At 42.5% G+C, this 24,331-nt stretch overlaps 1 protein-coding gene across 1 annotated transcript in view; it reads right to left on the minus strand.

Moving 5' to 3' along the window:
• Positions 1-24,331, minus strand: part of adamts7 (ADAM metallopeptidase with thrombospondin type 1 motif 7) — a 199,327-nt gene that overhangs the window by 165,195 nt on the left and 9,801 nt on the right. Inside the window, exon 3 of the mRNA XM_043677125.2 lies at positions 22,504-22,708. Within this exon, the coding sequence (XP_043533060.2) occupies positions 22,504-22,708 (205 nt within the window). The remainder of the gene's footprint in view (positions 1-22,503; positions 22,709-24,331) is intronic.

Consider the following 24,331-nt stretch of genomic DNA (forward strand, 5'->3'; position numbering starts at 1 on the left):
CCCTCCAAACCTTTCTTATTCATGTACTTGAAGAGAAAATGAGGTCTGCAGATGCTGGAGATCAGAGATGGAAATGTGTTGCTGGAGAAGCGCAGCAGGTCAGGCAGCATCTAGGGAACAGAGAATCGACGTTTCGGGCATTAGCCCTTCTTCAGGAATGATTCTTCAGGATTCCTGAAGAAGAGCTAATGCCCGAAACGTCGATTCTCCTGTTCCCTAGATGCTGCCTGACCTGCTGCGCTTCTCCAGCAACACATTTCCATCTCTTATTCATGTACTTACCAAATGTCTTTTAGACATTGTAACTGTTCTTGCATTCATCACTTCCTCTGTGCAATTCATTCCAGACACTAACTACTTTCTGTATAAAAAATGTTGCCCTTCATGTCCTTTTTAAATGTTTCCTCTCTCACCTTAAAAATATGCTTCCTAGGGAAAAGACTCTTGCTATTCAACTTATCTATGCCCCATTTATTAACCTAATAAGTTAACCCCTCAATCTCCTACCTTCCAATGAAAAAGGTCCCAGCTTATCCAGTCTATTGTTATAACTCAAACCCTCCATTCCTGGCAACATCTGAACCTTCTCCAATTTATTAATATCCTTCTTACAGCAGGGCGACCAGAACTGCAAATAGTATTCCAGAAGAGGCCTCACCAATGTCCTGTACAACCTCAACATGACTTCCCAAATAATTTTAGATATTTGAATTAATGATTAAATTTTCTTCTCCAAGAGAGTAATTCTGTACCACAGAAGGTTATCAAGGCTGGGTCATTAAAGATAATAAAGACTAAGATAAGAAGATTTTTAATCAGTAATAGAAGCAATGGAAAGGCAGGAAAGTGGAGTTGAGGGTTACCAGATCAGCCATGATCTCATTGAATGTAGACAGGCAGGAGGCTGGAAGAACACAGCATCCAGGCAGCATCAGGAGGTGGAGAAGTCAACGGTTTGGGTGTAACCCTTCTAACCATGATCTCAATGAGTAGCAGAGTAGACATGGATGGGCTGAATAGCCTACTTTTATTATAAAAGCTGCTGGGGGAACTCAGCAGGTCTGGCAGCATCTGTGGGAAGAAAGCAGAGTTAATGTTTCGGATCCGGTGACTCTTCATCAGAATGAATGAGAATGAGAGGGCAGAGGTTAAAACAGAAGAAATAGAAGTGATATGAGGAACAGTTAGTTCTTGCAGCGAGTGACTGTGGTGCCAGAGAGGGTGATGGAGGGCAGGTACACTGGAGGCTTTCAATTGGCAGTCTGACTGGTTTGACAAGAAGAATGTACAGAGTTACAGGAAGTTGACAAGAAAATGGAACTAAAGTGAGATGCTCAATTCCGTGATTCTGTTTGACTATCTTTAAGTATTTCAATGTGTTTATGAATATGTTTGTGCCCAATTGAACTGCATGTGCTTGTGGGTGTGGGACTGAGCATGTGTTTTATATCTGGTGCCTATGTCTGTCAGAGGATTGACAGAATGCCCATAGGAAAGTCAAAATGGTTGTGTTCAAGGGATTACATGTGAGACTGTTTATGTGAGGCCACGTGTGAGCCCATTCACAATGGAAAGTAAAGGGCAATGTGAGAGTGTGCGTACCAGCACCAGATGTAAGAGGGTGTGTGTGTCTGGGACAGTGCACACACAAAGAGAGTTCAGAAAGAATGTGAGATTACCTTAGCTGGAATGTAAGGGAGAATGAAAGTAGATTGGTGGGGGCATTCAAAATAATGAAATGTAAAACAGGTATCCCACCCCCTCTCACCCATTTTCCAATTTGACACAAAAATTTGCCGCAATGTGTTTAAATAAGAGAATGAGTGTGTACGTGTTTTGTGTGTGAGAGAACAAAAGTGAGTGTGTGTACTCACTAACGTGTGGTTGACATTACTTGACTAATTTTCTTGTCTTAAAATCTAACTCTGATCACTGTGCTTGAACAAAACCATGAACTACATTCAAACAACACTCTGTAGATCAGTGGGAAGACCAATAGCTTGGAAGTGCAGCCTCCAATTAGTAAACTGCAGCCATTGATATAACGCTAATTCAGTCTAATTTAAATAAAGATGTAAACATTTGACCAGACAATAAGCCAGGGATAAACTATCCTCAGTACCATGTCCATTGGGAACCTCCATGAAGATTTGAGTTGGACTCCACCGAAACAATGTGAAGGTCAGTCACCATTAATATAAAGTCAGGAATTAACAAGGCCTTGAGAACCCCCCTTTTGTTTGGAGGTCAGACGCCTTTAAGTAGTGAACATAATTCCTGATTGCATTTAAAACAGTGTTGCATTGTATCCCAACATGTTAACACAGAGTCATTCATAACTGCTCAGTTACTATTTCTAATGCAGCCTGGCAGAGATCTCTGACCATTTTTGCTTTCCCAAAGCAATTTCAGAAGGAAAATGAAGAACATTTGGGTCTCACATGCCCCTGGTAAGAAGCATCAACAACAGAGCTTGTGTGTATGACCCTTGTACCTACCAAACATCAGCATTATTTTAGTCATCTCATTTTGAGGAGTTGTAGGGTTTGAATTTTGTTTTCCCTTCCAACACATCAATTTAGATCCCATCTACCTTCCCTAGAAAAAAAGAACCTGAAATGACATTACCCACCTTAAGAAACCAGGACCTGCCACCAGTGCTTCACCAGACACCCTCACTGATGATGTTACCCAGTATGGTGACAAAACATCTGAAAACAAACCTTTCAACTCAACGAGCAAACTTACATACTTCACCCCCCCCCCCACAATGTCTACATCAAGGCTTGAGAGTGAAAGGGAATTAAAAAAAAATTAGGATTTCAGTTTGGCAGTTTTGCACGAGTCTTGGCTGCAGCTGGACGTGTGAAATAGTTGTTCCTAAAGAAAGGAGATGGTTTATAAGTGTTAAGAATTCAATTACCCCATTGCAAAGAAGTTAGTTTTAGAGTTTTAGAGTTTTAGAGCAGAGGTCTGGCAGCATCTGTGGAGAGAAATCAAAGTTAACATTTTGGGTCAACCTACTGAGCTTTTCCAGCAATTCCTATTTTTGTACCTGATTTACATCATCTGCAGTTCATTTGTTTTTTATTCAGACCAGAGATCATAGAGTCATAGAGATGTACAGCACAGAAACAGACCCTTCGGTCCAACTCATCCATGCCGACCAGATATCCCAATCCAATCTAGTCTCACCTGCCAGCACCCGGCCCATATCCCTCCAAACCCTTCCTATTCATATATCCATCCAAATGCCTTTTAAATGCTGTAATTGTACCATCCTCCACTACCTCCTCTTGCAGCTCATTCCATACACACATCACCCTCTGCGTGAAAAAGTTGGCCTCTTAGGTGACTTTTTCTTTCCCCTCTCACCCTAAACATATGCCCTGTAGTTCTGCTCTCTCCCCACTCCAGGGAAAGACTTTGTCTATTTACCCTATCCATGCCCCTCATGATTTTATAAACCTCTATAAGGTCATAAGGGACTCAATCTCCGACACTCCAGGGAAAACAGCCCCAGCCTATTCAGCCTCTCCCTGTAGCTTAAACTCTCCAACCCTGACAACATCCTTGTAAATCTTTTCTGAACCCTTTCAAGTTTCACAACATCCTTTCGATAGGAGGGAGACCAGAATTGCACACAATATTTGAAAAGTGGCCTAACCAATGTCCTGTACAGCCGCAACATGACCTCCCAACTCCTATACTCAATGCTCTGACCAATAAAGGAAAGCGTATCAAATGCCTTCTTCACTATCCTATCTACCTGCGACTCCACTTTCAAGGACCTGTGAACCTGCACTCCAAGGTCTGTTTGTTCAGCAACACTCTACAGGGCCTCACCATTAAGTGTATAAGTCCTGCCCTGATTTGCCTTTCCAAAATGCAGCACCTTGCATTTATCTAAATTAAACTCCATCTGCCACTCTTCAGCTCATTGGCCCCTCTGATCAAGATCCCATTGTCTTCTGAGATAACTTTCTTTGCTGTCCACAACACCTCCAATTTTGGTGTCATCTGCAAACTTACCTGCATACCTCCTACGTTCAGATCCAAATCATTTATATAAATGATGAAAAGTAGTGGACCCAGCACCAATCCATGTTGCACACCACTGGTCACAGGCGTCCAGTCCGAAAAGCAACCCTCCACCATCACTCTCTGTCTTCTACCTTCAAGCCAGTTCTGTATCCAAACAGCTAGTTCTCCCTGTATTCCATGAGATCTTAACTTGCTAACCTGTCTCCCATGAGGAACCTTGTCAAACACCTTACTGAAATCCATATAGATCACATCCACGCTTAGCCCTCAACAATCCTTTTTGTTACTTCTTCAAAAAGGTATTGAGTTAAAGTATCTGAAGCTGAGAAAATCTAAGCTCCGTTGTTACGAAGATTCCAGGAAGAGGGAAATAGATTTTCAAGATGAGGGGATTGAGGCCACAGCTAAATCAAACTCTATCTGTGATACAGAAGGGAATCATCTTTGTGGAGTTTGAATACTGTAAAAGAATGATGTAAGGATTAATGGGATTGTATTTTACCATGTGTTTTGAAAATTTTATGTAAATAGTTTGGTTTATTCGATTTTATTCTTCATTTCTTTTGTGCAAGAAACCTCTGCTTTATTGCTAAAACTGTGTGCTTATGTTTTCATAATGTGGAGGTGCTGGTGTTGGACTGGGGTGGACCAAGTCAGAAGTCACATGACACCAAGTTATAGTCCAACAGGTTTATTTGAAGGTCATATCCTTCACCTGATGACAGAGCAGCGCTCAAAAAGCTTGAAGAAAGCTTGAAGATATGAAGAAAACCAGTAGTCCTGGTATTAATTCCTGAAGAATTCCACTGTAAATCTTCCTCCAGTCTCAAACACAGGCTTTAACGACTCACCAATATGAAGCAGACTTTGTATCCCCACTGCCCTTGTTCCTTTTATTCCATAGGCTTTACTTCACTGATAAATCCATGATGCGGCTCTTCATGAAACTCATCACATCACCTGCACTACATCAACTCCAGCACCTGCATCATGTTGTTAGCTCATCAAAGAAAACTATCAAATTACTAGGGGGCACATTTTAATGTGAGAAGAGAAAGATTTTAAAAAGACATGAGGGGTAAATGTTTTACGCAGACGGTGGTTTGTGTGTTGAATCAACTTCCTGAGGAAGTGGTGGATGTGGGTACCATTACAACATTTAAAAGACACTTGGATAAGTACATGAATAGGAAAAGTTTGGAGAGACATGGGCCAGGAGCAGGCAAGAGGGACTAGTTTAGTTTGGAATTATGTTTGGCATAGACTAGTTGGACCAAAGGGTCTATTTCCATGCTGTATGACTGTACGACAGTATAAACACAACATATTAGTTCCACATAATTTGTGTTTATGAAATCCATTCTGGTTTTACTCATATATTCCACATATACTTGTCCAAGTGACTGTTCATTTTGTTGGAGATTATGTTTTCTAAATGTTTTCTTGCCATGGAATTTGTAGTTTTGGGTTGATAATTACACACTTTTATTTAAAGAAAGGTGTATTGTTTGCAATTCTTCAGTCCTCTATCATCTCCCCTAACCATTACTTATTCACATTAAAATGAAAGTGCACTAATCCCACGATGCTAGGATTGGCATATTAAAGCTGGTGTCACAATATTCCATCTGGAACTACATTTAGAGGTTACAAAGTCTGGCCTCAAATAAATGGAAAAGGAAAGCTAGTGAAATTCAATCTGATCTCACACCCCTCAGTTTGCAGTTCCCTAGAGTCACTATCAGCTTCTGTAACTATCTTATTAAAGTCATAGACTTAACAGAAATTCACATCACTGTTCAAAACCACAAAGGGTCTGGAGGGGGTGAGAGGAGCATCACTTGTGAATTGTAGACTACAGTCAAAAATGATTAAATCACTTTTAAACCTCTGATACTAAATCCACTTAACTCCCTGCATACAATTAGGAGACTGCCACTTTGCCACTGCAGGGTCAGTTTGCACCATATGGTGACATCACTGGGATGTGAGTTGGTGCAGTGAGGGCTTCACTTTAAACAAATTGCCTGGAAGCAACCCAATGGGACCCAGTTGGCACCTAGTTTTAAATGTGGGCTGGGATCTGAGCACCACCTCCCCCAATTCCTCACCGGTTATGACAAGTTAAAATTACCCACTCAATGCGGTGGTGACATTTAAAGATAGACATCAGTACTGCAATGGAAAATCGGCCTTTTGGGCAAAAGTCCTTTCATGATGAAGGGCTTTTGCGTGAAATGTCGATTCTCCTGCTCCTCGGATGCTGCCTGACCTGCTGTGCTTTTCCAGCACCACATTTTCGACTCTAATCTCCAGCATCTGCAGTCCTCACTTCCGCCATCAGTACTGCAATGGTCGACATGCAAAAAGCCACGTTCCCCACATGTATGTTTCTCCACAATGCCATCCCCAGGTTTATCTCATCTTCAGTTCCACTTTTGCATGTTTTATCTGCATCGTTCTGATGAATATACATGTTCTCTCTCTCTCTCTCATGGGATTTGGAATCCAATTATAGTGCAATACTCCAGGTGAGGTATGAGCAAGACCTCCATTCAATTGAAGGATACATTGGAAATTCAACATTGCTGAAAAGAGCCTAGAATTCAAAACTTCTTTTCTTTTGTTAACCAAAATTAAAAATCACACAACACCAGGTTATAGTCCAACTGGTTTATTTGGAAGTACTAGCTTTTGGAGCATTGCTCCTTCATTGCTCAGGTAGTTGTGGAGCAGAGTCATAAGACACAGAATTTACAGCAAAATATTACAGTTTCACGCAACTGAAATGATATATTGAACAAACCTAGATTGCTGTTAAGTTTTTCATTTTTTTGGTTCGCTAACATATAAATCCCAGAACTTCTTTTCAGTCACATTCTCACAATAACTTAAGGTTTTATAAAAAAAGGTAACAATTCAGCTCAGACAATGCATTAAAGGTGTGAGGTTAGAGTCTGTCTGTATTCCAATCTTGAGTCAGACTGGTTCTATTTACAAAGTAGGACTTTATAAAATGCGAGATGGATTGACTGCCTGTAGGTTGTATGCCAGTAGAATGTATCAGCAAATACAATTCTGCAAATGCAAATGCATCCCATTGAACTATATGTGTGTGTGTGTGCATGAGAGAGAGAGTGTGTGTTTTTGTGAGTGCGTGCGTGTAAGTGTGAGTGCACAAGTTTGCATGTGTGCGTGCTTGGTAGAATGTGTGCATGAGCGTAATCGGGTATAAGCCTGAGTGTGTGTGTGGGGTTGTATGTGTGTGTGTATGAGAAATGGTCTGTGTGAGTGTGTGAGTATTTAAGAGTACGTGTGTGTGCTTGTATACACTCTCGCGCAAACACGCACATACACACGCACAGAAACACACACACATACTCAGACACACACCCTCTCAGGCTTATACTCTATCACACTTATGCACACAATCTACCAATCACACACATATGCAAACACACATTCTCTCATGCGCACTGACACTCACATGCACACACACACACTTTCTCTCATGCATATACACACACACACACACACATATAGGTCAATGGAGTGTATTTGCATTTGCAGAATTGTATTTGCTGATACATTCTACTGGCATACAACCTACAGGCAGTCAATCCATCTCGCATTTTATAAAGTCCTACTTTGTAAATAGAACCAGTCTGACTCAAGATTGGGACACAGACAGACTCTAACCTCAAACCTTTAATGCATTGTCTGAGCTGAGTTGTCACCTTTTTTTAATCAAACCTTAACATATCTCGAGAATGTGACTTAAATGAAATTCTGGGATTTACATATTAATGAACCGTAACCCGTAACCTATTCTAAAAGATGAAAGACTTAACAGCAATCTAGGTTTGTTCAATATATCATTTGAGTTGCGTGAAACTGTAATATTTTGCTGCAAATTCTGTGTCTTATGATCCTGCCCCACATGTACCTAATGAAGGAGCATGCTCCAAAAGCTAGTGCTTCCAAATAAACCTGCTGGACTATAATCTGATGTTGTGTTATTTTTAACTTTGTCCACCCCAGTCCAACACCGGTACTCCACATCACCTCTTTGTTAATCAGGATTGGCAAGCAAAAGTCCAAAATTGAAAGAAAACACCAACTTGTGCAACAACATAGTTCCCTTTCTAGGATCAGTTTCTTGTGTTCTAGTCCTGACGAATGTAAGACAAAAAGCTTTAATTTCATGTCTCTTTATAGTACTGTTTAATTCTGTACCACCAAGTCTGCACTGTATGATTCTATGACTCTATAAATTATCATTGAGATACATTAGGAAGAAGAGCTGAGTGCATTTAAAAGAGTGAGAGACACAGGGAAAATAATTGATAGTTTGTGACCTCAGTGTGAGTGTGCTGGGAAATGTAAGATAAAAGTTGAACAAGAAGCTCAGAGATGGAGGCCTGTGAAGCACCAGGCATCAGTCTCACACAATGTTGCAGCAATGAAGAATGACATGGGATATGTTATCTGGTGTGGCATTTGCCCATGTGAGCTGGTGCTGAAAGTTCTCTCTGCTCACAGCTTGAGCCTCTTTCTCAGAGGACAAATGCACCATTTACAGCATAGGCAAATAGGGAATGGATACAATCACACAACTGCTGACCCCCAACCCCCTACCTTGCTTAGCAACTGCTCTTTAATCCTATCAATGCTGGGTTCGAGTTACAGTCTCTGCTCAGTGAACTGGTTATAGCTGGATTTGCAAGAGCTGCTGGAGGAGTGTGTGTAAACTTTGCTGAAGTTATAGCTCCTGCCTCCACAGGGTGAAGTGTGAAGTTAGATGCCAAAGCACTCCATCAAACTCAACAGTGATGCTCCCATTGTCAAAGTGCCATGCAACGCAGTCCAGGCCCAGACACAAATGACAGCTGTTTATTAAATGGTAATTGTTCCACTGACCTATAACCCCAGGTTCTAACCCTTTCAAGAGAGGACGGAGAATATTTAGAAGCCAGTCTAGACATTCAACATAAAATACAATGAATCTCTGAAAGGAGGGGAGTGCACAGCAGCAAATCTCCCCGGCAGCTGAGATTTCCACACTCACTATCACCTCTCAGCAAGTATTGGGTTTCCTGACCAGAAGCAATTTATTTTGTTACTGAGTCAGGGAGAGTTGACCGTGTTAACTGGAATTATAAAGTCAGAATGCATACCCTCCAATGTTGGGGAAAGTTTGACACAGTCATTGCCTTGCAAGGATCTTAAACCGACCCCAATATCCACTTGAATTCTGTTTAAATCAGAGATCGGACTGTATGGGGCTGAGAAAGACAAACACATTGACTTTGCCAAAAGTCTCAGCTTACTTTAGCTGGTTGTCAGTCTAAAACATGTTTCATTAAATGTTTAAAATCAAAATCACCATCGTGTGGGTGAGAAGGGTTTCAGCACAGCCTTCCTCCACCTCCCCAGTGCCATCACACAACAAGTAGCACCAACTTCTCTTGGCAGCTGCTCAGAGGCCATTTCATTGACTCGGAATAACACACTGAGACAAGGAGAAATTGCTTCCCTCCTGGGGTTGTGAACCTCTGGAATTGTACACGTCAGAGAGCTGTCGGTGCTTAGTCAGAGAGGATGTTCAAGTCAGAGATTGATAGATTGTTGTGTGCTAAGGAAATTGAGGGACACAGAGATAGTGCAGGAAGCTGGAGTTGGTACAGGCTCGGACCGCATCGTTGTGAGCAGCGGAGAAAACTCAGGAGGACAAAGCAGTTGGCACCTGCTCCGATTCCTGTGTGTTGTTGGAGTCAGAATGTCACAGATTCAGTAACATCAGTGCCAGGTACTGCTGGCATTTATGGGACGCAGGCTCTGTACCAGGGAATTGTTGGCAGAGGTGAACATCCTGCTGGGTGCACTCCAGCAGGTACCTCATTGGCTGCAAAACACTTTGGGACTTGCAGAGATTAGAAAAGCTGTGCATAAAACAAAGGCTAGAATCCTCCAGAGGTCTGAGAGGTGTGGGCAAGATTTGTGGCAGAATGAGACAAGACATCCATCTCAATCTCAGGAGTACCTCACTCCATTTTTCATATATCTGCAGAGGGGCACAGAGAGCAGTGAGTTGCCAATTAAAGGGGGAATTAAAGCTTGTTAAACACCAAGTTAACAGCCTAACTCCCATCTTTAATGTTCAGCTTCCCTCCCTAACCAAACCGGAAGAAGCAGCTTGACATGGAATTCAGACCAGGGACCTGGAATCTTCAGCTCACCACTTGTTCCAAAAAACTTCCATAGAACGTAGAACATAGAAAAGTACAGCACAGAATGTTGTGCCGAGGATTAATCCTAATGTAAAATAAAATAACCTAACCTACGCACTCTTCAACTCACTGCTATCCATGTACATGTTCAGCAGTCACTTAAATGTCCCGAATGACTCTGCTTCCACCATCACCGCTGGCAACGCATTCCATGCATTCACAACTCTCTGCGTAAAGAACCTACCTCTGACGTCTGTCTCCTCTATATCTTCCTCCTAATATCTTAAAACTATGACCCCTTGTGCCAGCCAATCCTGCCTTGGGGAAATGTCTCTGGCTATTGACTCTATCCATGCCTCTCACTACCTTGTATACCTCAATCAGGTCACCTCTCTTCCTCCTTCTCTCCAGAGAGAAAAGTTCGAGTTTAGTCAACCTCTCTTCATAAGGTTAGCCAATCTCCATGGTGGGCACTGGGCACCAACTTCTCACGGCATGATCTATGAGCACTGGCCACACACCCCCATGTCCTTGGACACTGGCATCTGATATGTGCCAACCACTACCCAGCGGGGCTCTTCCTGCCCTTTTGGAGCTGGTTTGCCCCTGGAATAAGAAAGAAGTGGGTATTAATGGAGATGGAAACGGGGTGGCACAGCTGTTACTGTTCGTGCAGGGGGGAGGGAACCTCAGGGCTGGGCATGGCCTGGTGTTGGGATCTCCCCTGCTGGTCCCTGGGGGAGGAGAACATCCCAGATCAGCCCCACCCTCATCCCAGCTGGAGCTCCAGCTCCCTGACCACACAGAGGGGCACCAAACCAGGCAGGGCAGCCCCGGACTGACTGTGTTTGTAGGTGTGCACAACTGGCTTTTAAGGTGCCTGGTCAATTCCATGATATCCCAGCAATAGAGAGATGATCCAGGAATGGCATGTGGTAAGATGGGAATAGAATGGGATGAAGTGGATGCCAAAATGTGGGCTAGGTAGTTAATGAGGTGGGATTGATAAGCTACAGCGTGAAATCTCACTTGGGGTCTTGTGGTAAATAACCATCCACCAATCTCAAACCAACTGCCACTGAGCCAAAAACATTTGTTTTAGATTTCCTACAGTGTGGAAACAGGCCCTTCGGCCCAACAGGTCCACACCAACCTTCTGAAGAGTGACCCACCCAGACCCATTTACCTCTGAATAATGCACTAACATTATAAGCAATTTCCCATGGCCAACCCACCCCAACCTGCGCATCTTTGGATCATGAGAGGAAACCCACACAGACATGGGAAGAATGTACAAACTCCACACAGACAGTCGCCCAAGGCTGGAATCGAACCCAGGTCCCTGCTGCTGTAAGGCAGCAGTGCTAACTACTGAGCCGCTGTGTTGCCCCTATTTCTGTTTCCTTCTTGATGTTTGTAACTGACACAGCTCCAATCAACCCCAGAGTAAATTATGGCAGATGCTGGAAATCTGAAACAAAGAGAGGGACGTTGGAAATACTCAGTCAACCTGGCAGTGTCTGCGAAGAGAGAAAAAGAGTAAATTCATCAGGTCAACGCTGCAAGAGGCTGCCTGATCCCCTGAGTGTTTCCAGTGTTTTCTGTTTTCAATTCTGCTTGAACCAGCTTCATACTGTAATTGGAATCTGGCATCAATGGACGGTTAACATTTGTGAGGCATGTCATTGACATCATGCCTGAAAAATGCTCCAATAGGAAAGCAGAATGGTTTGGCATCCTCACGATGGCTTCAATGTTCATTTGTTCCACTCGTATGCACAGCCCCTTGGCATGAAGGGTATTTATTCCAAGAACATTTACAAACTGGCTTTCAAATTTGTTATGTAACCTGATCACAGAGGGAACCACCCAGATTTAAGTTAAAGGAACACAACAAGCAGCAGCACCATTGCTGCAGTCACTCACTGATCATTGTGGTGCTCTGTGCTTCTCTCGCTGCTCTGGGAGAGAAACCTCCCATTATCTGGAGGCAATTCAGCCCCTTCCGCCTTATTCAACTCTCAATTAAGTCATGGCCGATATGCCTTTTAGCACATTTAGCCCCCCACCCCTTCCATTCGCATCCCCCCTCTCCACTGTATTGGTTAATGTCCTTGCCAAAAATAAATTCACAGCTCTGAAACAATCAACTCATCCCCAGCATCAACAACTTTGTGGGGGAACAGAGTTCCATATTTCCATGATCTTTTATATAAAGTGCCTCCAGATTTCATCCTAAAAACCCTTACTCTGATTTCTGCCCCCTTTTTCAGAACTCCATCCTCCCTTCCCCCGCATTAACCTGTTTCTCTCTATCTACCCTTTCGAATTGTTTAATCACTGTCAGCATTTCAATTAGATCACTCTTTATGTTAGATGCTGAAGGGGATACAATCCTCGCTATGAAACCTGCCCTTTCACCTTTTAGCCCCAGTTTTGTGTCTTGCACCAATCTTGGAATCCAAACAAGCCCTTAGGCTGAGTGTCATTTTGGTGGGTTTTTTCCCTCAAATTGTGAAAATAATTGTCCTGAGATTGTCCACAATCCCTCTAATATTCTCCTATCTTTCCTGAATACATAGACACTCACAAGCCCAATTTGCAGTCCACTAACTCTCACCGGCCAAGGCCAAACATAGGGTTTTAATCAAATGCCAATCTCAAAATGCTCTGGAGAAGGTGGTGGTGAGCTGCCCTATTGAATCATTGTAGCCCATGTGCTGTGGGTTAATCCACAATGTTGTTCGGTGGTGGTGGGAGAGGCGTAATTTCAGGATTTTGACGCAGCCACAGTGAACAAATGGTGATGTAGTCCCAAATCAGGATAGTGAGTGACTTGAAACTTGGATGTAGGTTTGCTCGCTGAGCTGGGAGGTTCATTTCCAGACATTTCATCACCATACTAGGTAACATCTTCAGTGGGCCTTGAGCGAAGATACCTACATCCAGAACCTCAACCTGAGGTACAAATCTTCTCAAAACTCGCTAAGACTTGAAACTTGCAAGGGGTGGTGTTCCCATGTACCTGCTGCTCTTGACCTTCTAGATGGTAACGGTTGCAGTTTCAGGAGATGCTGTCATTGAATTGTCTTTTGAATCTAAAGCAGAATCAGGTTCTTTAAACCCCAAAGGTTTATAGACAGATGAGCAGTGAAAACTTGTACGCGTTGGAATATATTGATGTCAGTCACAGAGCTGGAATGATATCTCTAACCTGTGTTTGGCTAAATTCAGCTGGATCACTCTGGTCTCCACACTGTAGGAGGGATGTCATTGAACTGGAAAGGGTGTAGAGGGCATTCACCAAGATATTGCCTGTGCTGGAGTGATTCAGCTATGAAGAGGGACTGGATAGGCTGGAGTTCTCTTCCTTAGAGCAGTGAAGGCTGAAGGGGAAGATCTGCTTGAGGTCTACACTGCTATGTGGGGCTTAGAGAGGGAGAAACCTTTGATGGGTCAATAACCATCGGGCACAGTGCTAAGGGAAGAAGCAGGCGATTTGGAGGGGATTTGAGGAAAACCTTTTTCACTCCGAGGTCAGTGGGTATGTGGAGTTCACTGCCTGTGAGGATGGTAAAGACAGGAACATTTAAGACATTTAGGAAATGCTTAAATGAACATTTGAAACTCCATAGCGCACAAGGCTGTGGGACAAGTGCTGGGAAATGGGATCAGAATGGACAGATGTTCTTTGACTCGTATGGACACGATAGGCTAAAGGGCTTGTTTCCATGCTGTAAAACTCTATAAACATCTTGAGCTCTTGTTTGCAAATATTCCATCACTCTGCCCTAAAGTTATCGCTTTATTTTTAATGGGAGCTGATTAACCCTTCAAAGAAGAAAAGGAATACAACACAACCACCTGGAAAGTGATTAGTAAATTCTTGTTAGACAAGAGTACTTGAGGGAAATGGAAACAGATCAACCAATGAATGTCAGAACAGGGACTGAATGGGCTCCTCTTTCATCGTCCCTTGTTCTATAGGAGGAGTTTGTCACGAGGCCAAAGAGAGGTCACAAGAGGTCAGAGGAGATTGGATACAGGAGACATACTGAAGGACCAGAAACAGACAATGATACGCAACTTTATTTGTTCAGCTTGCTGAAGCTGTGATTAAATCCCTCCCTTCCTGGGCTCTTTGCCCAGTTGGATATTGCAGTCCTGCAGCTGGAAGCTGACATTTAGGCTTAAAGGTCATGAAAAAAACAGCAACAAACAGGGATGATATGTTCCATTGTGTTTGACTAACTTTGAGCAGGTTTTGGGATAAGGCGAAGATCGTTCATTCTAATGAACTCTGTGCTGCCAAATCTGGCACTGGGGTGATCCCCACCGTCCAATCACTGCCCTCCTCCCATTCTGCCATTGATTGGCCATTGTGTCTATCCTCATGATACAACAGCCTCCTGCAGCCAACAGGAAAATGAGCTGGCTCTGCATCACTCAATTCGGCGAATCAAGTTGTCAAACATCCCTTCCTCTCCCCCTCTTCAAACCTCTACTTCCATAATTAATAAACAAAAAGCATTCAAGGAAAGAGATTTTATAAGATCATACTTTTTTTTAAATGCTGTTGAAGATTTTCTTTTAAATTACTGTATTCTGTTTAATTCCTGGAGACTCCATTCTGGAGGATTGGGAACCTTTGTAAAGTATTCTGACCCTTACAGGCACAAAAGATTAAACAGTTCCTTCAGTTCTTACTTTTGGTCATTCACAAACAAGCTTCATAAATAGAAGTGGCTACAACAATTACAAGAATCAAAATTAACGCCACACTTGCACTGACTAGTCCCGTCAGGTATTAAACGGAGGCCCCCTCTGCTCTCTCGGGTGAATCTAGAAGTTGCCATGGCACATACAGTATTCAGGGAGCAATAAATTTTACCTTGGTCTCCAGCCAATATTTAATCCTCAATCGACATCACTTAACAAAAAGATTATCTGATCATTATCAAGTTGCTGGTATAGGAACTTGCTATGCTTAAATTGTTGTTTATTACATCACAGCATTCTCCACATTTCAAAGAAATCTAATTGGCTATAAAGTACTTTGTAATATTCTGAGGACGGAAAAGGTGATATATAAATGCAAGTTCTGTTTTTGTGTTAAATCTTATGCCAGATGATATTTGGACAATGAAATGAGCCAAATATTTCTGAGATACGATTTTTTTCATGTTGATCATTGGTCAGTAAACTCACAGATAGTCTCAGTCATTTTCTCAAGTGGTTTCTCTACCTTTCAGAGATTTCCTCCTGGGAATTTAGCCACATCCCACAGCAGGAAGATGACATTCCGCATTACAATAGAAACTCGGTGTGGTTGCATCCCTGTGTGTATTGTAAACAGCTGACAGGAAGAACATATTTTATTCAGACACAGAGCGTGCTCAGTCCGATTGGCACTTGTGCACATATTTGCTTCTGTCAAAGCTGGAGACTCAGCTATTCCATTGAGGGGCAGCATTTGCTGCCATTCCTAATTGCCCTTGAACTTGCTTGCTCAGCCATTTCAGAGGGCAGTTAAGCAAGTCAACAATATTGCTGAGGTCTGATTTGGAGATGCTGGTGTTGGACTGGGCTGTACAAAGTTAAAAATCACACAATACCAGGTTATAGTCCAACCGGTATAATTGGAAGTGCTGCTCCTTCATCAGATGGTTGTCACGTGTAGGCCAGACCAGGTAAGGGTATGCATGAACTATATGGGTTTTTGAACAATAATTAATTTTTTTTTTGATTTATAATATAGCTTTCAACTCCAGATTTAATAACTACACTGAGATGTGAACACGTGGCCCCAATACATTCACCTGACCCTCTTCATCACTAGTCCAGTGAGTCCACAAGGCACAAAGATTCCCTTTCACCCATCACCCCTGTAGTTACTGAATTAGCATCAGTTCCAATCCAGCAACATCTTTACTTTTTTTTGCTTTCAATTCCCTTTTGTGGCCCCTCTCCTCACCATCCCTTCCTCCAGTTCTTTTAACCCTCCCAAAGTCTTTCCAACTCTGGCCTCTTGCAGAGGCCGAATGTTAATCACTTCACAACCAGCCCGAAGTTATAGAAGTCCCTCTATATTAATGATATAGAAGATGGTATTAGTAATAACATTAGCAAATTTGCTGATGATACTAAGCTGGGTGGCAGGGTGAAATGTGAGGAGGATGTTAGGAGAATACAGGATGACCTGGACAGGTTAGGTGAGTGGGCAGATGCATGGCAGATGCAGTTTAATGTGGATAAATGTATGGTTATCCACTTTGGTGGCAAGAACAGGAAGGCAGATTACTACCGACATGGAATCAATTTAGGTAAAGGGGCAGTACAGAGAGATCTGGGTGTTCTTGTACACCAGTCAATGAAGGTAAGCATGCAGGTACAGCAGGTAGTGAAGAAGGCTAATAGCATGCTGGCCTTCATAACAGAGGGATTGAGTATAGAAGCAAAGAGGTGCTTCTGCCGCTGTACAGGGCCCTGGTGAGACCACACCTGGTGTATTGTGTGCAGTTCTGGTCTCCAAATTTGAGGAAAGACATTCTGGCTATTGAGGGAGTGCAGCGTAGGTTCACGAGGTCAATTCCTGGAATGGCGGGAGTACCTTACGCTGAAAGACTGGAGCTATTAGGCTTGTATACTCTTGAGTTTGGAAGACTGAGAGGGGATCTGATTGAGACGTATAAGATTATTAAAGGATTGGACACTCTGGAGGCAGGAAACATGTTTCCACTGATGGGTGAGTGCCGCACCAGAGGACACAGCTTAAAAATAAGGGGTAGGCCATTTAGGACAGAGATGAGGAGAAACATCTTCACCCAGAGAGTGGTGGCTGTGTGGAATGCTCTGCCCCAGAGTCTCTGGATTCATTTAAGAAAGAGTTGGATAGAGCTCTCAAGGATAGTGAAATCAAGGGTTATGGAGATAAGGCAGGAACAGGATACTGATTAAGGATGATCAGCCATGATCATATTGAATCGTGGTGCAGGCTCGAAGGGCAGAATGGCCTACTCCTGCACCTATTGTCTATAAACCTCTCCACCTTGATCTTCATTTAAAAGACACTCCTTCAAACTTTCCTTTTTCACCAAACTTTCAACCATCTGTATGAGTATTGCCTTACATGGCTCAGTGTCAAATTCATGTTCTGATAATATTTCTGTGAGGTGCCTTGGGATGTTTTGCTACATTAAAGGTTCTTTGTAAATGCAGGTTGTTATTATTTTAAGTACACAGAGAGTCCATTATCCTCGGTAACGGAGGGGGCCATCCTGGATAATGGCAAGTCGCGGAGAATTGAGACTCTCCAAAAATGTTATTTTTTTCCATGTATGGTACAGTAATATTTGCAGGGAGGTAATGAATATAACCATTATACAAATAACAACACTAACTGTGGGTACACTTGCTCACCAAGAAAATAAAACACCAATAGATAGACAAATAAATGCCTTTGTCTCTCAAAGTATCTGACTATAAATCCGGATTAATGGAGTTTACAGCACAGAAATAAGCTGTTCATTACTGTTAGTAATAAAGATATTTTCTAACCAACCTATTCAGGGATATTATGACACACTTCTGGATCAGGTGTCACTTGAACATGGGTGTCCTGGTCAGGGTATGATCACTGTGCCACAAAAAGTAACCTATTAGCAGTGTCTTTTCTTACATCCAGAACTGCTCTTGCACACAACTGAATGCTTTTCTCATCACCATCACCAAATTACCTGTGTTTCATCTATTAACCATCACCAGTAAATCAGTTGTGTTTTCCAACAGATTAATTTACATGTAAAGCTTGTTAATGGCCATGCAGATCACAAAAGGTGGAAAAAGAGGTAAAGAGAGGGGAAAGGTTGGTGCTAAACCCTGTTGGTGCATCCCATTAGGGAGAGTGACTGATTACAATGTGTTCTCCAACTCGATTAGCCTCAGCATTAATAGGGTTAAGAAATGAGATGATATCTGGAGATCTATTCTGGGTGTAGCCCTATCCATGGAAAATAGGAACAGCTGCTAGTTGGCTGAACTCCTTCCAACTTCTGTCTTTGTATCTCCTGTAAGAGTAACGTGCTAGAGAAGCAAAGAAGCTGACACGTAAATTACAACTCGATACACATATTGTAGCTTTGTTGTTTCTCTGAGGCAAGTTTTTTTTTAATTTGAAGAGAATCATTAATATTTTCCAAAGGCACTGTTTTCCCTCTTGCACAGTTAGCGATGTTTGAAAGAACAAATCCCCACCTCCTGAAATCTCCAATTTTGTCTCCATCAGAGGAGGGTGAGATCTATTTCTACAAGTGACGTTTGTTTTGCTAAAATTACTGAATGAAAAGATGGTCTACAAATCATTAAAGTGTTAGATAGCATCCCTATTGATAGATCATTACAGTGTAAATGATGAAAGAGGTCCAGGAAGCATGAGGTTCAACTCTGGAAAAGTGAGAACATGATCTTCGCAGCCCCAGAGAGTCATCAGCCTCTGGAATGTGCTATTGGTCAGTTCCAGAGGGACTTTGACCAGTTCCTGACTGGACAAAAGTGAGGACTGCAGATGCTGGAAACCAGAGTTTAGATTAGAGTGGTGCTGGAAAAGCACTGCAGGTCAGGCAGCATTCTGCTCCTCGGATCTAAACTCCAGTTCCTGACTGGAATGGAGATTGCATCACATAGAAGGTGAGTGTATTTTTATAGGTAACACTTGGTCTGTGTGATTGCCTCGATTTCAATCTCCTGAGGAGAGGGGTCAGAAACCATTTCCCCAAAGCATTTCCTTTCCCCCATTTTGGCTCTGTGTTTCTCTGACTCACCCAGGAGATTACACATGCACAATGTCAGTGTGGCGGGATAACACATCAATCTTTATGGTCATGATCTTAAGACACCCCAAAGGCTTTACAGCCAATGGTTGACATTTGAAGTGTGTAATCATTGGCTGTGACATAGGAAATGTGGCAGCTAATTCACACACAGCAGGCTCCCACACATAGACAACCATAGCATCTGTTCTTGGCATTGGCCAAGGGATAACTGCTGAGGGCCGTGAATCTTTGACATCCCTCTGAGAGATATTGGCCAGAGCTTCAGGTTTATACCTCAGCTGAATGATAGCAACCAAAACTGATCCAGGGAGACAGGCAGGAGTTCAAACTTAAACCTCCAGGGTCATCTTTGAATTTTCTGTTTCAGGCTGATAGCACTATCTGGTCACACCGCAGCTAGTCACACCATGACCCTTCAGCAACCTCTGCAATGAAAAGCTGGCTGGCGAGATAATCAGCTCTTTCTCTCTTTCTGAACTCAGATGGTGGATCTATGAGCTTGAAGGTATTAAAGGCAGACTGGTCAGATAGGCCGGTTGAGCATTCAATCTGATCATTGACTGTGCCTTGTGCCAAACTAATGAAAAATCATTTTAATTTAATTTATTAACATCTTTATAAAATGATTTTGAACATTTTCTTTGCTTTCCTATCTTGATGATAGCAGCGGGATCAGAACACAGCTGTCATTTCCTTCTTGTACACTCCAGGATGACGAGTACTGACTGGGTCACATGCCACAGATTCTCGATTTTACATCGTCTTTGTGTTTGTTGTTCACTCTTGCAATGAGAGTGAGAGGGAGGAGGTGGCACATGTACCACAAATACAAGAAGTGAAGTTGTAAGCGTATTCCCTAATCCAGAATATATGCTGTCATGTAGCAGGGAACTGAGGGCATCACAGCATTCAATCTATTGATTTACTCTGCTACTAGTACCCTACCTCACACCAAGACCAGTTCATCCATGAGCTTTGATCTTTCCTGGATCCTTTTCACCAGAATGTCTAATTTAATCATCCTATGGCCTCACCCGTCCTAGCTTCAAACTTCACAACCCTCTGCAATCTCTGCACATGGCTGATTCTGGCCTCTGGTGTACCCCTGATTTTCTTTCCTCCTCTTTCAACAACAACCTCAACAATAATAGCAACAAAGTGCCTGTATATACCTCCTTAATGCATCAAAACATCCTTAGACACTTTATAAACTTTGACATTAAGCTGGAGTGGCACGGTGGCTCAGTGGTTAGCAATGCTGCCCTGCGGTGCCAGGGATCTGGGTACGATTCCAGCCTCGAGTGACTGTCTGTGTGGAGTTTGCACATTCTTCTTGTGTCTGCATGGGTTTTTCTCCCACAATCCAAAGATGCACAGGTTAGGTGGACTGGCCATGGGAAATTTCCCATAGCGTCCAGGGACATGCAGGCTAGGAGGATTGGATGGGATACTCTTCGAAGAGTGGGTGTGGACTCAATGGGTCAAATGGCCTGCTTCCACACTGTAGGAATTCTACGACAAGGCAAAACAGGGGCAGATGAGCAAAGATTTGGCCAGTGATGCAGCCTATAAGTATTTTAAAGCCAGAGACAGAAGTAGATAGTCAGAGAAAAAAAGTGAATTCCAGAGCTTAAAGCTCTAATGACAGACCACCAATAGGGGAGTGATGGAAGTATTAAATGTGAAAGTGTCCAGGCCACCAGAGGAGCATACCTTCATACAAGGGGTTCTGGAAATCTGGAGCTCTCACTCCCAAAATACTTGCTGACATTTATGAAAATTTCAAAGCTGGGATTGACTGATTTTTGATAGGCTGAGGTATTTGGGGTCATGGTACAGATCAGTCCCAATTAAATTAGATGTTCTGTGTGAAAAGGATCTGTTGAAAAGGATCTAGGAAAGGTCAAAGCTCAGGGTGTGATGGATGAACTGGTCTTGGTGTGAGGTAGGGACCAGTAGCAGAGTAAATGAATAGATTGAATGCTGTGATGTCCTCAACTCTCTGCTACATGATGGAATTAGATAGAGGAGTTGAATGGCCTACTCCTGTCTCTGTTTATCTAACATAATTACAAGAAGGTAGTATGATTCAAATACAAGAGGAGGAGACTGTACACTTACTTTAACAACAAATAACATTCGTATTCAGTTGAAATGAGGTTTGCATCCCGACTCATTAAAGTTTGGCTCAGTTTTCTGAAGTAAGTTCATGTTAGAGCTAGGTTTACTGGTATCTCCAGTAAGAATGTAGGGGATTAAACACAGGCAAGTGCTAGCAGGTAAGGAAGTATAAAACATGAGAAGTGAACAAAGGAAATGCAATTTTCTCATCTTGACGAGTTGCACAGAATTAAAGAAACAGGCACAGAGAGTAAGAGTGAGGGTGAGAGGGTGAGAGGGGGACTGGCTGAGACAAATGGGTCTGAGGGAGCACGTTGAGGGAAGGGGAAATAGAGTTTTAAGGGGAAGGTGGAAGGAAGAGGGCCGGTTGGAGAAGGTTGGAGGGATTGGGTGGGAGGTGGAGGATTGGAGGTAAGTGTTAGTGGGAGACAGCTGTGTGGAGTGGGTAGAAGGGAGCAGGTTTGTAACTGGAGCTTTATTGCTGTGAAATTCAGAATAAACAAATACATTGCCTCAAGTAGTAGACTGTGCTAATGCCAAAATTATGGCATTCCCACTCTAGAAGCATTGTGGGCATACATACATGACATGGATTATAATTGTTCAAGAAGGCAGCTTACCAACACCTTCTCAAGGGCAACTGGGGACGGGCAAGAGGTAATCTGGCTCAGAAGGACAAACAAATCTCTTGAATGCATTTAAAAAATAAGAATTGCTGGAAATAAAAAGATCAGCGTCCTAATTCTGATCGAATTTGCCTTCTGTTATCCTGGTAGTCACATTATACAACAATAATGTAGTTACTGGCTGGTTGAGGCAATCAGTCTTTTCTCACTTGTTCACTTGAGGGGCCAGTATTTATTGACCATCCCTAGTTGCCCTGTAGGAGGTGCTAGTAAGCTGCCTTCTTGAACTGTTGCAGACTATGTGCTTTTGATCCTTGGGAGGGAATTCCAGGTTTTTGACCCAGTGACAGTGAAGTAATAGTGATATATTTCCAAGTCAGGACAGTGTTTAGATTTAAGGGGTTTGGAAATTGAGCACATTATAAAAAGATGGACCCTCATTCTTAGAAACTTAATGGTTTATGTTCAAGAGTGCAGTTGAGAGCAGGAAAGTCTGTATTGCTGTCAGCTGCAACTTCTCAAAGAGTACCCAATAGAAACAAACAACAGCGACATTTCCAACATCTGACCTTCACACTGGATACCTGTCTCTCACGGTTAACAGAGACTTGAGGAACTCTTTGCACTGCAGAAATCTATTGTTGAACTTACCTGACACACCACACACTCTATTTTCTTCAGGACCCTTGTTAATCGGCCTTTCCATCAATTCATCCAACCAGTGAGGCTCCAACCCTTTTGTTTCTGGAGCGTGCCGTTTGTAAACAACATGAGGCTGTGCTCTATCTTCATCCCAGGAATATCCCTCCAAAGGTTCGATGAAGTAATCTTCATCTGACAATCGGAATACACCTTTCTGAAAGAGCAAATCAAGAGATTCAGTTAATTTTTTTCTCCGTTATGAGGCATCTTGTCAGAGGACTGGAATAAAGTGCACATGCTGATATGATGTAAATAATATACACAGAAGCATCCCATAAAGCAACAAGCATTTAATCTTCTTTTGGCTGTGATTGAGGAATAAATGATGGGTGAGGGACACCAGGAGACTTTAGGGACAGACATGGCAGGTTTTATTGGTTGATCTGTTACTTTTGAGATTCACATCAATTTATCCATCCACCAGCCCATCCTATGCTTGATGACTCATATTGGCGACAGGCCGACAGTGCCTCAAGTTTAAAACTTTCATCTTTTTTTTCCATATCATTCCATGGCTCTGCCCCTGCCTATCTCTGTAATCTCCTCCAGCTCAAAAGGTGACATTGTAATAATGAGACACTGTGTTCTAGACCTGAACCCCTTGCTGCATGGAAATGTCCTTCGAAATTTCACTGTTGTTTCTTTTGCCTTAAATTGGTGTCCTCTGGCTCTTGATGCTACCGCCAACGGCAACAATGTTTCTTTACCTACTCTATCTCGGCTGCTCTTGATTTCAAACACTGCTACCTAATCTTCTCTCAACTTCACTTCTCTAAAGGGAAATGATAATGTAAAGCCAAGTTTATAAATAAAGATCAAAAGCAAACTGCTGAGGATGTTTAATCCGCTGATTATTTCCAGAGTTTTCAGTTTTTATTACAAATTAAGGTCTTACTCTGTTCATTGACCATTCTATGTTAAGTCTTCAAGCATGCCTTCATTACTTTCAGACATGTCTCGTCAAAGACTATGGATCAGCCTCCTGCTTCACATTTTCAGTAAATATAAGGTCATCTAAACTTTGCTGTCTCAACCATCATCACAGGATCATCTGATCATTGTCTCCATACTGTTTTTGTGGGAACTTTCTGTGCACAAAATGACTCCTGCCATTCCCTTGGTAAAGAAATGGGTACACTTCAAAAAGTACATAACTTTTAATAAAACACTTTGAGGCATGTCAAGGCTGCAGAAAACCCAAAACCAACACATGTTTTTTCTCTCTTTTTGGCCCAGAAAATGGCTTAATGGTCAGTGTCACTTTAAATGATTTTCTTGCACATCGAGTCACATCCAATCACAGTTTGTTAGACTCACAGGAAGTGGGCTAGGTGTCATCCTGACTTCTACTCGAAAAACAACGCAAGCTTTATTGGCTCGAGAGACACATTTTACTGAGTTGGAGCCAGTTCAACAATGTTCCAAGATTTCTGTTGAAGCCATAATTGGATCAGTGACTGAAGCCTGGAGAGGATTCAGCCTTGATTGAGTTCAGAACTGCACACTGTGCACGTTATTGTAATGCCAAGCAATATAATCTTCACTAAACTTTATTGGTCCAGTGCAGAAACCAACATCTGTTTCCAACAGAAACACATAAAAGGAAGCTAAACACAACTACAAACCTGAAATAAAAATTGGAAGCTTTACAAATACACCAGCAATTGAGAAAGAAGAAGACTCTCTGTGGTAACTCCTCATTAGAGGTGGACTAGAAACAGGAACCTCACTACAGGACAGAGGATGGAGGGGCAGGAACCTTGTTACAGAACAAATG

This window comes from Chiloscyllium plagiosum, unplaced genomic scaffold, assembly GCF_037043375.1.
Source record: "Chiloscyllium plagiosum isolate Xiang-an unplaced genomic scaffold, Cpla_swu_hap1 HiC_scaffold_39, whole genome shotgun sequence".
Classification (NCBI taxonomy): domain Eukaryota; kingdom Metazoa; phylum Chordata; class Chondrichthyes; order Orectolobiformes; family Hemiscylliidae; genus Chiloscyllium; species Chiloscyllium plagiosum.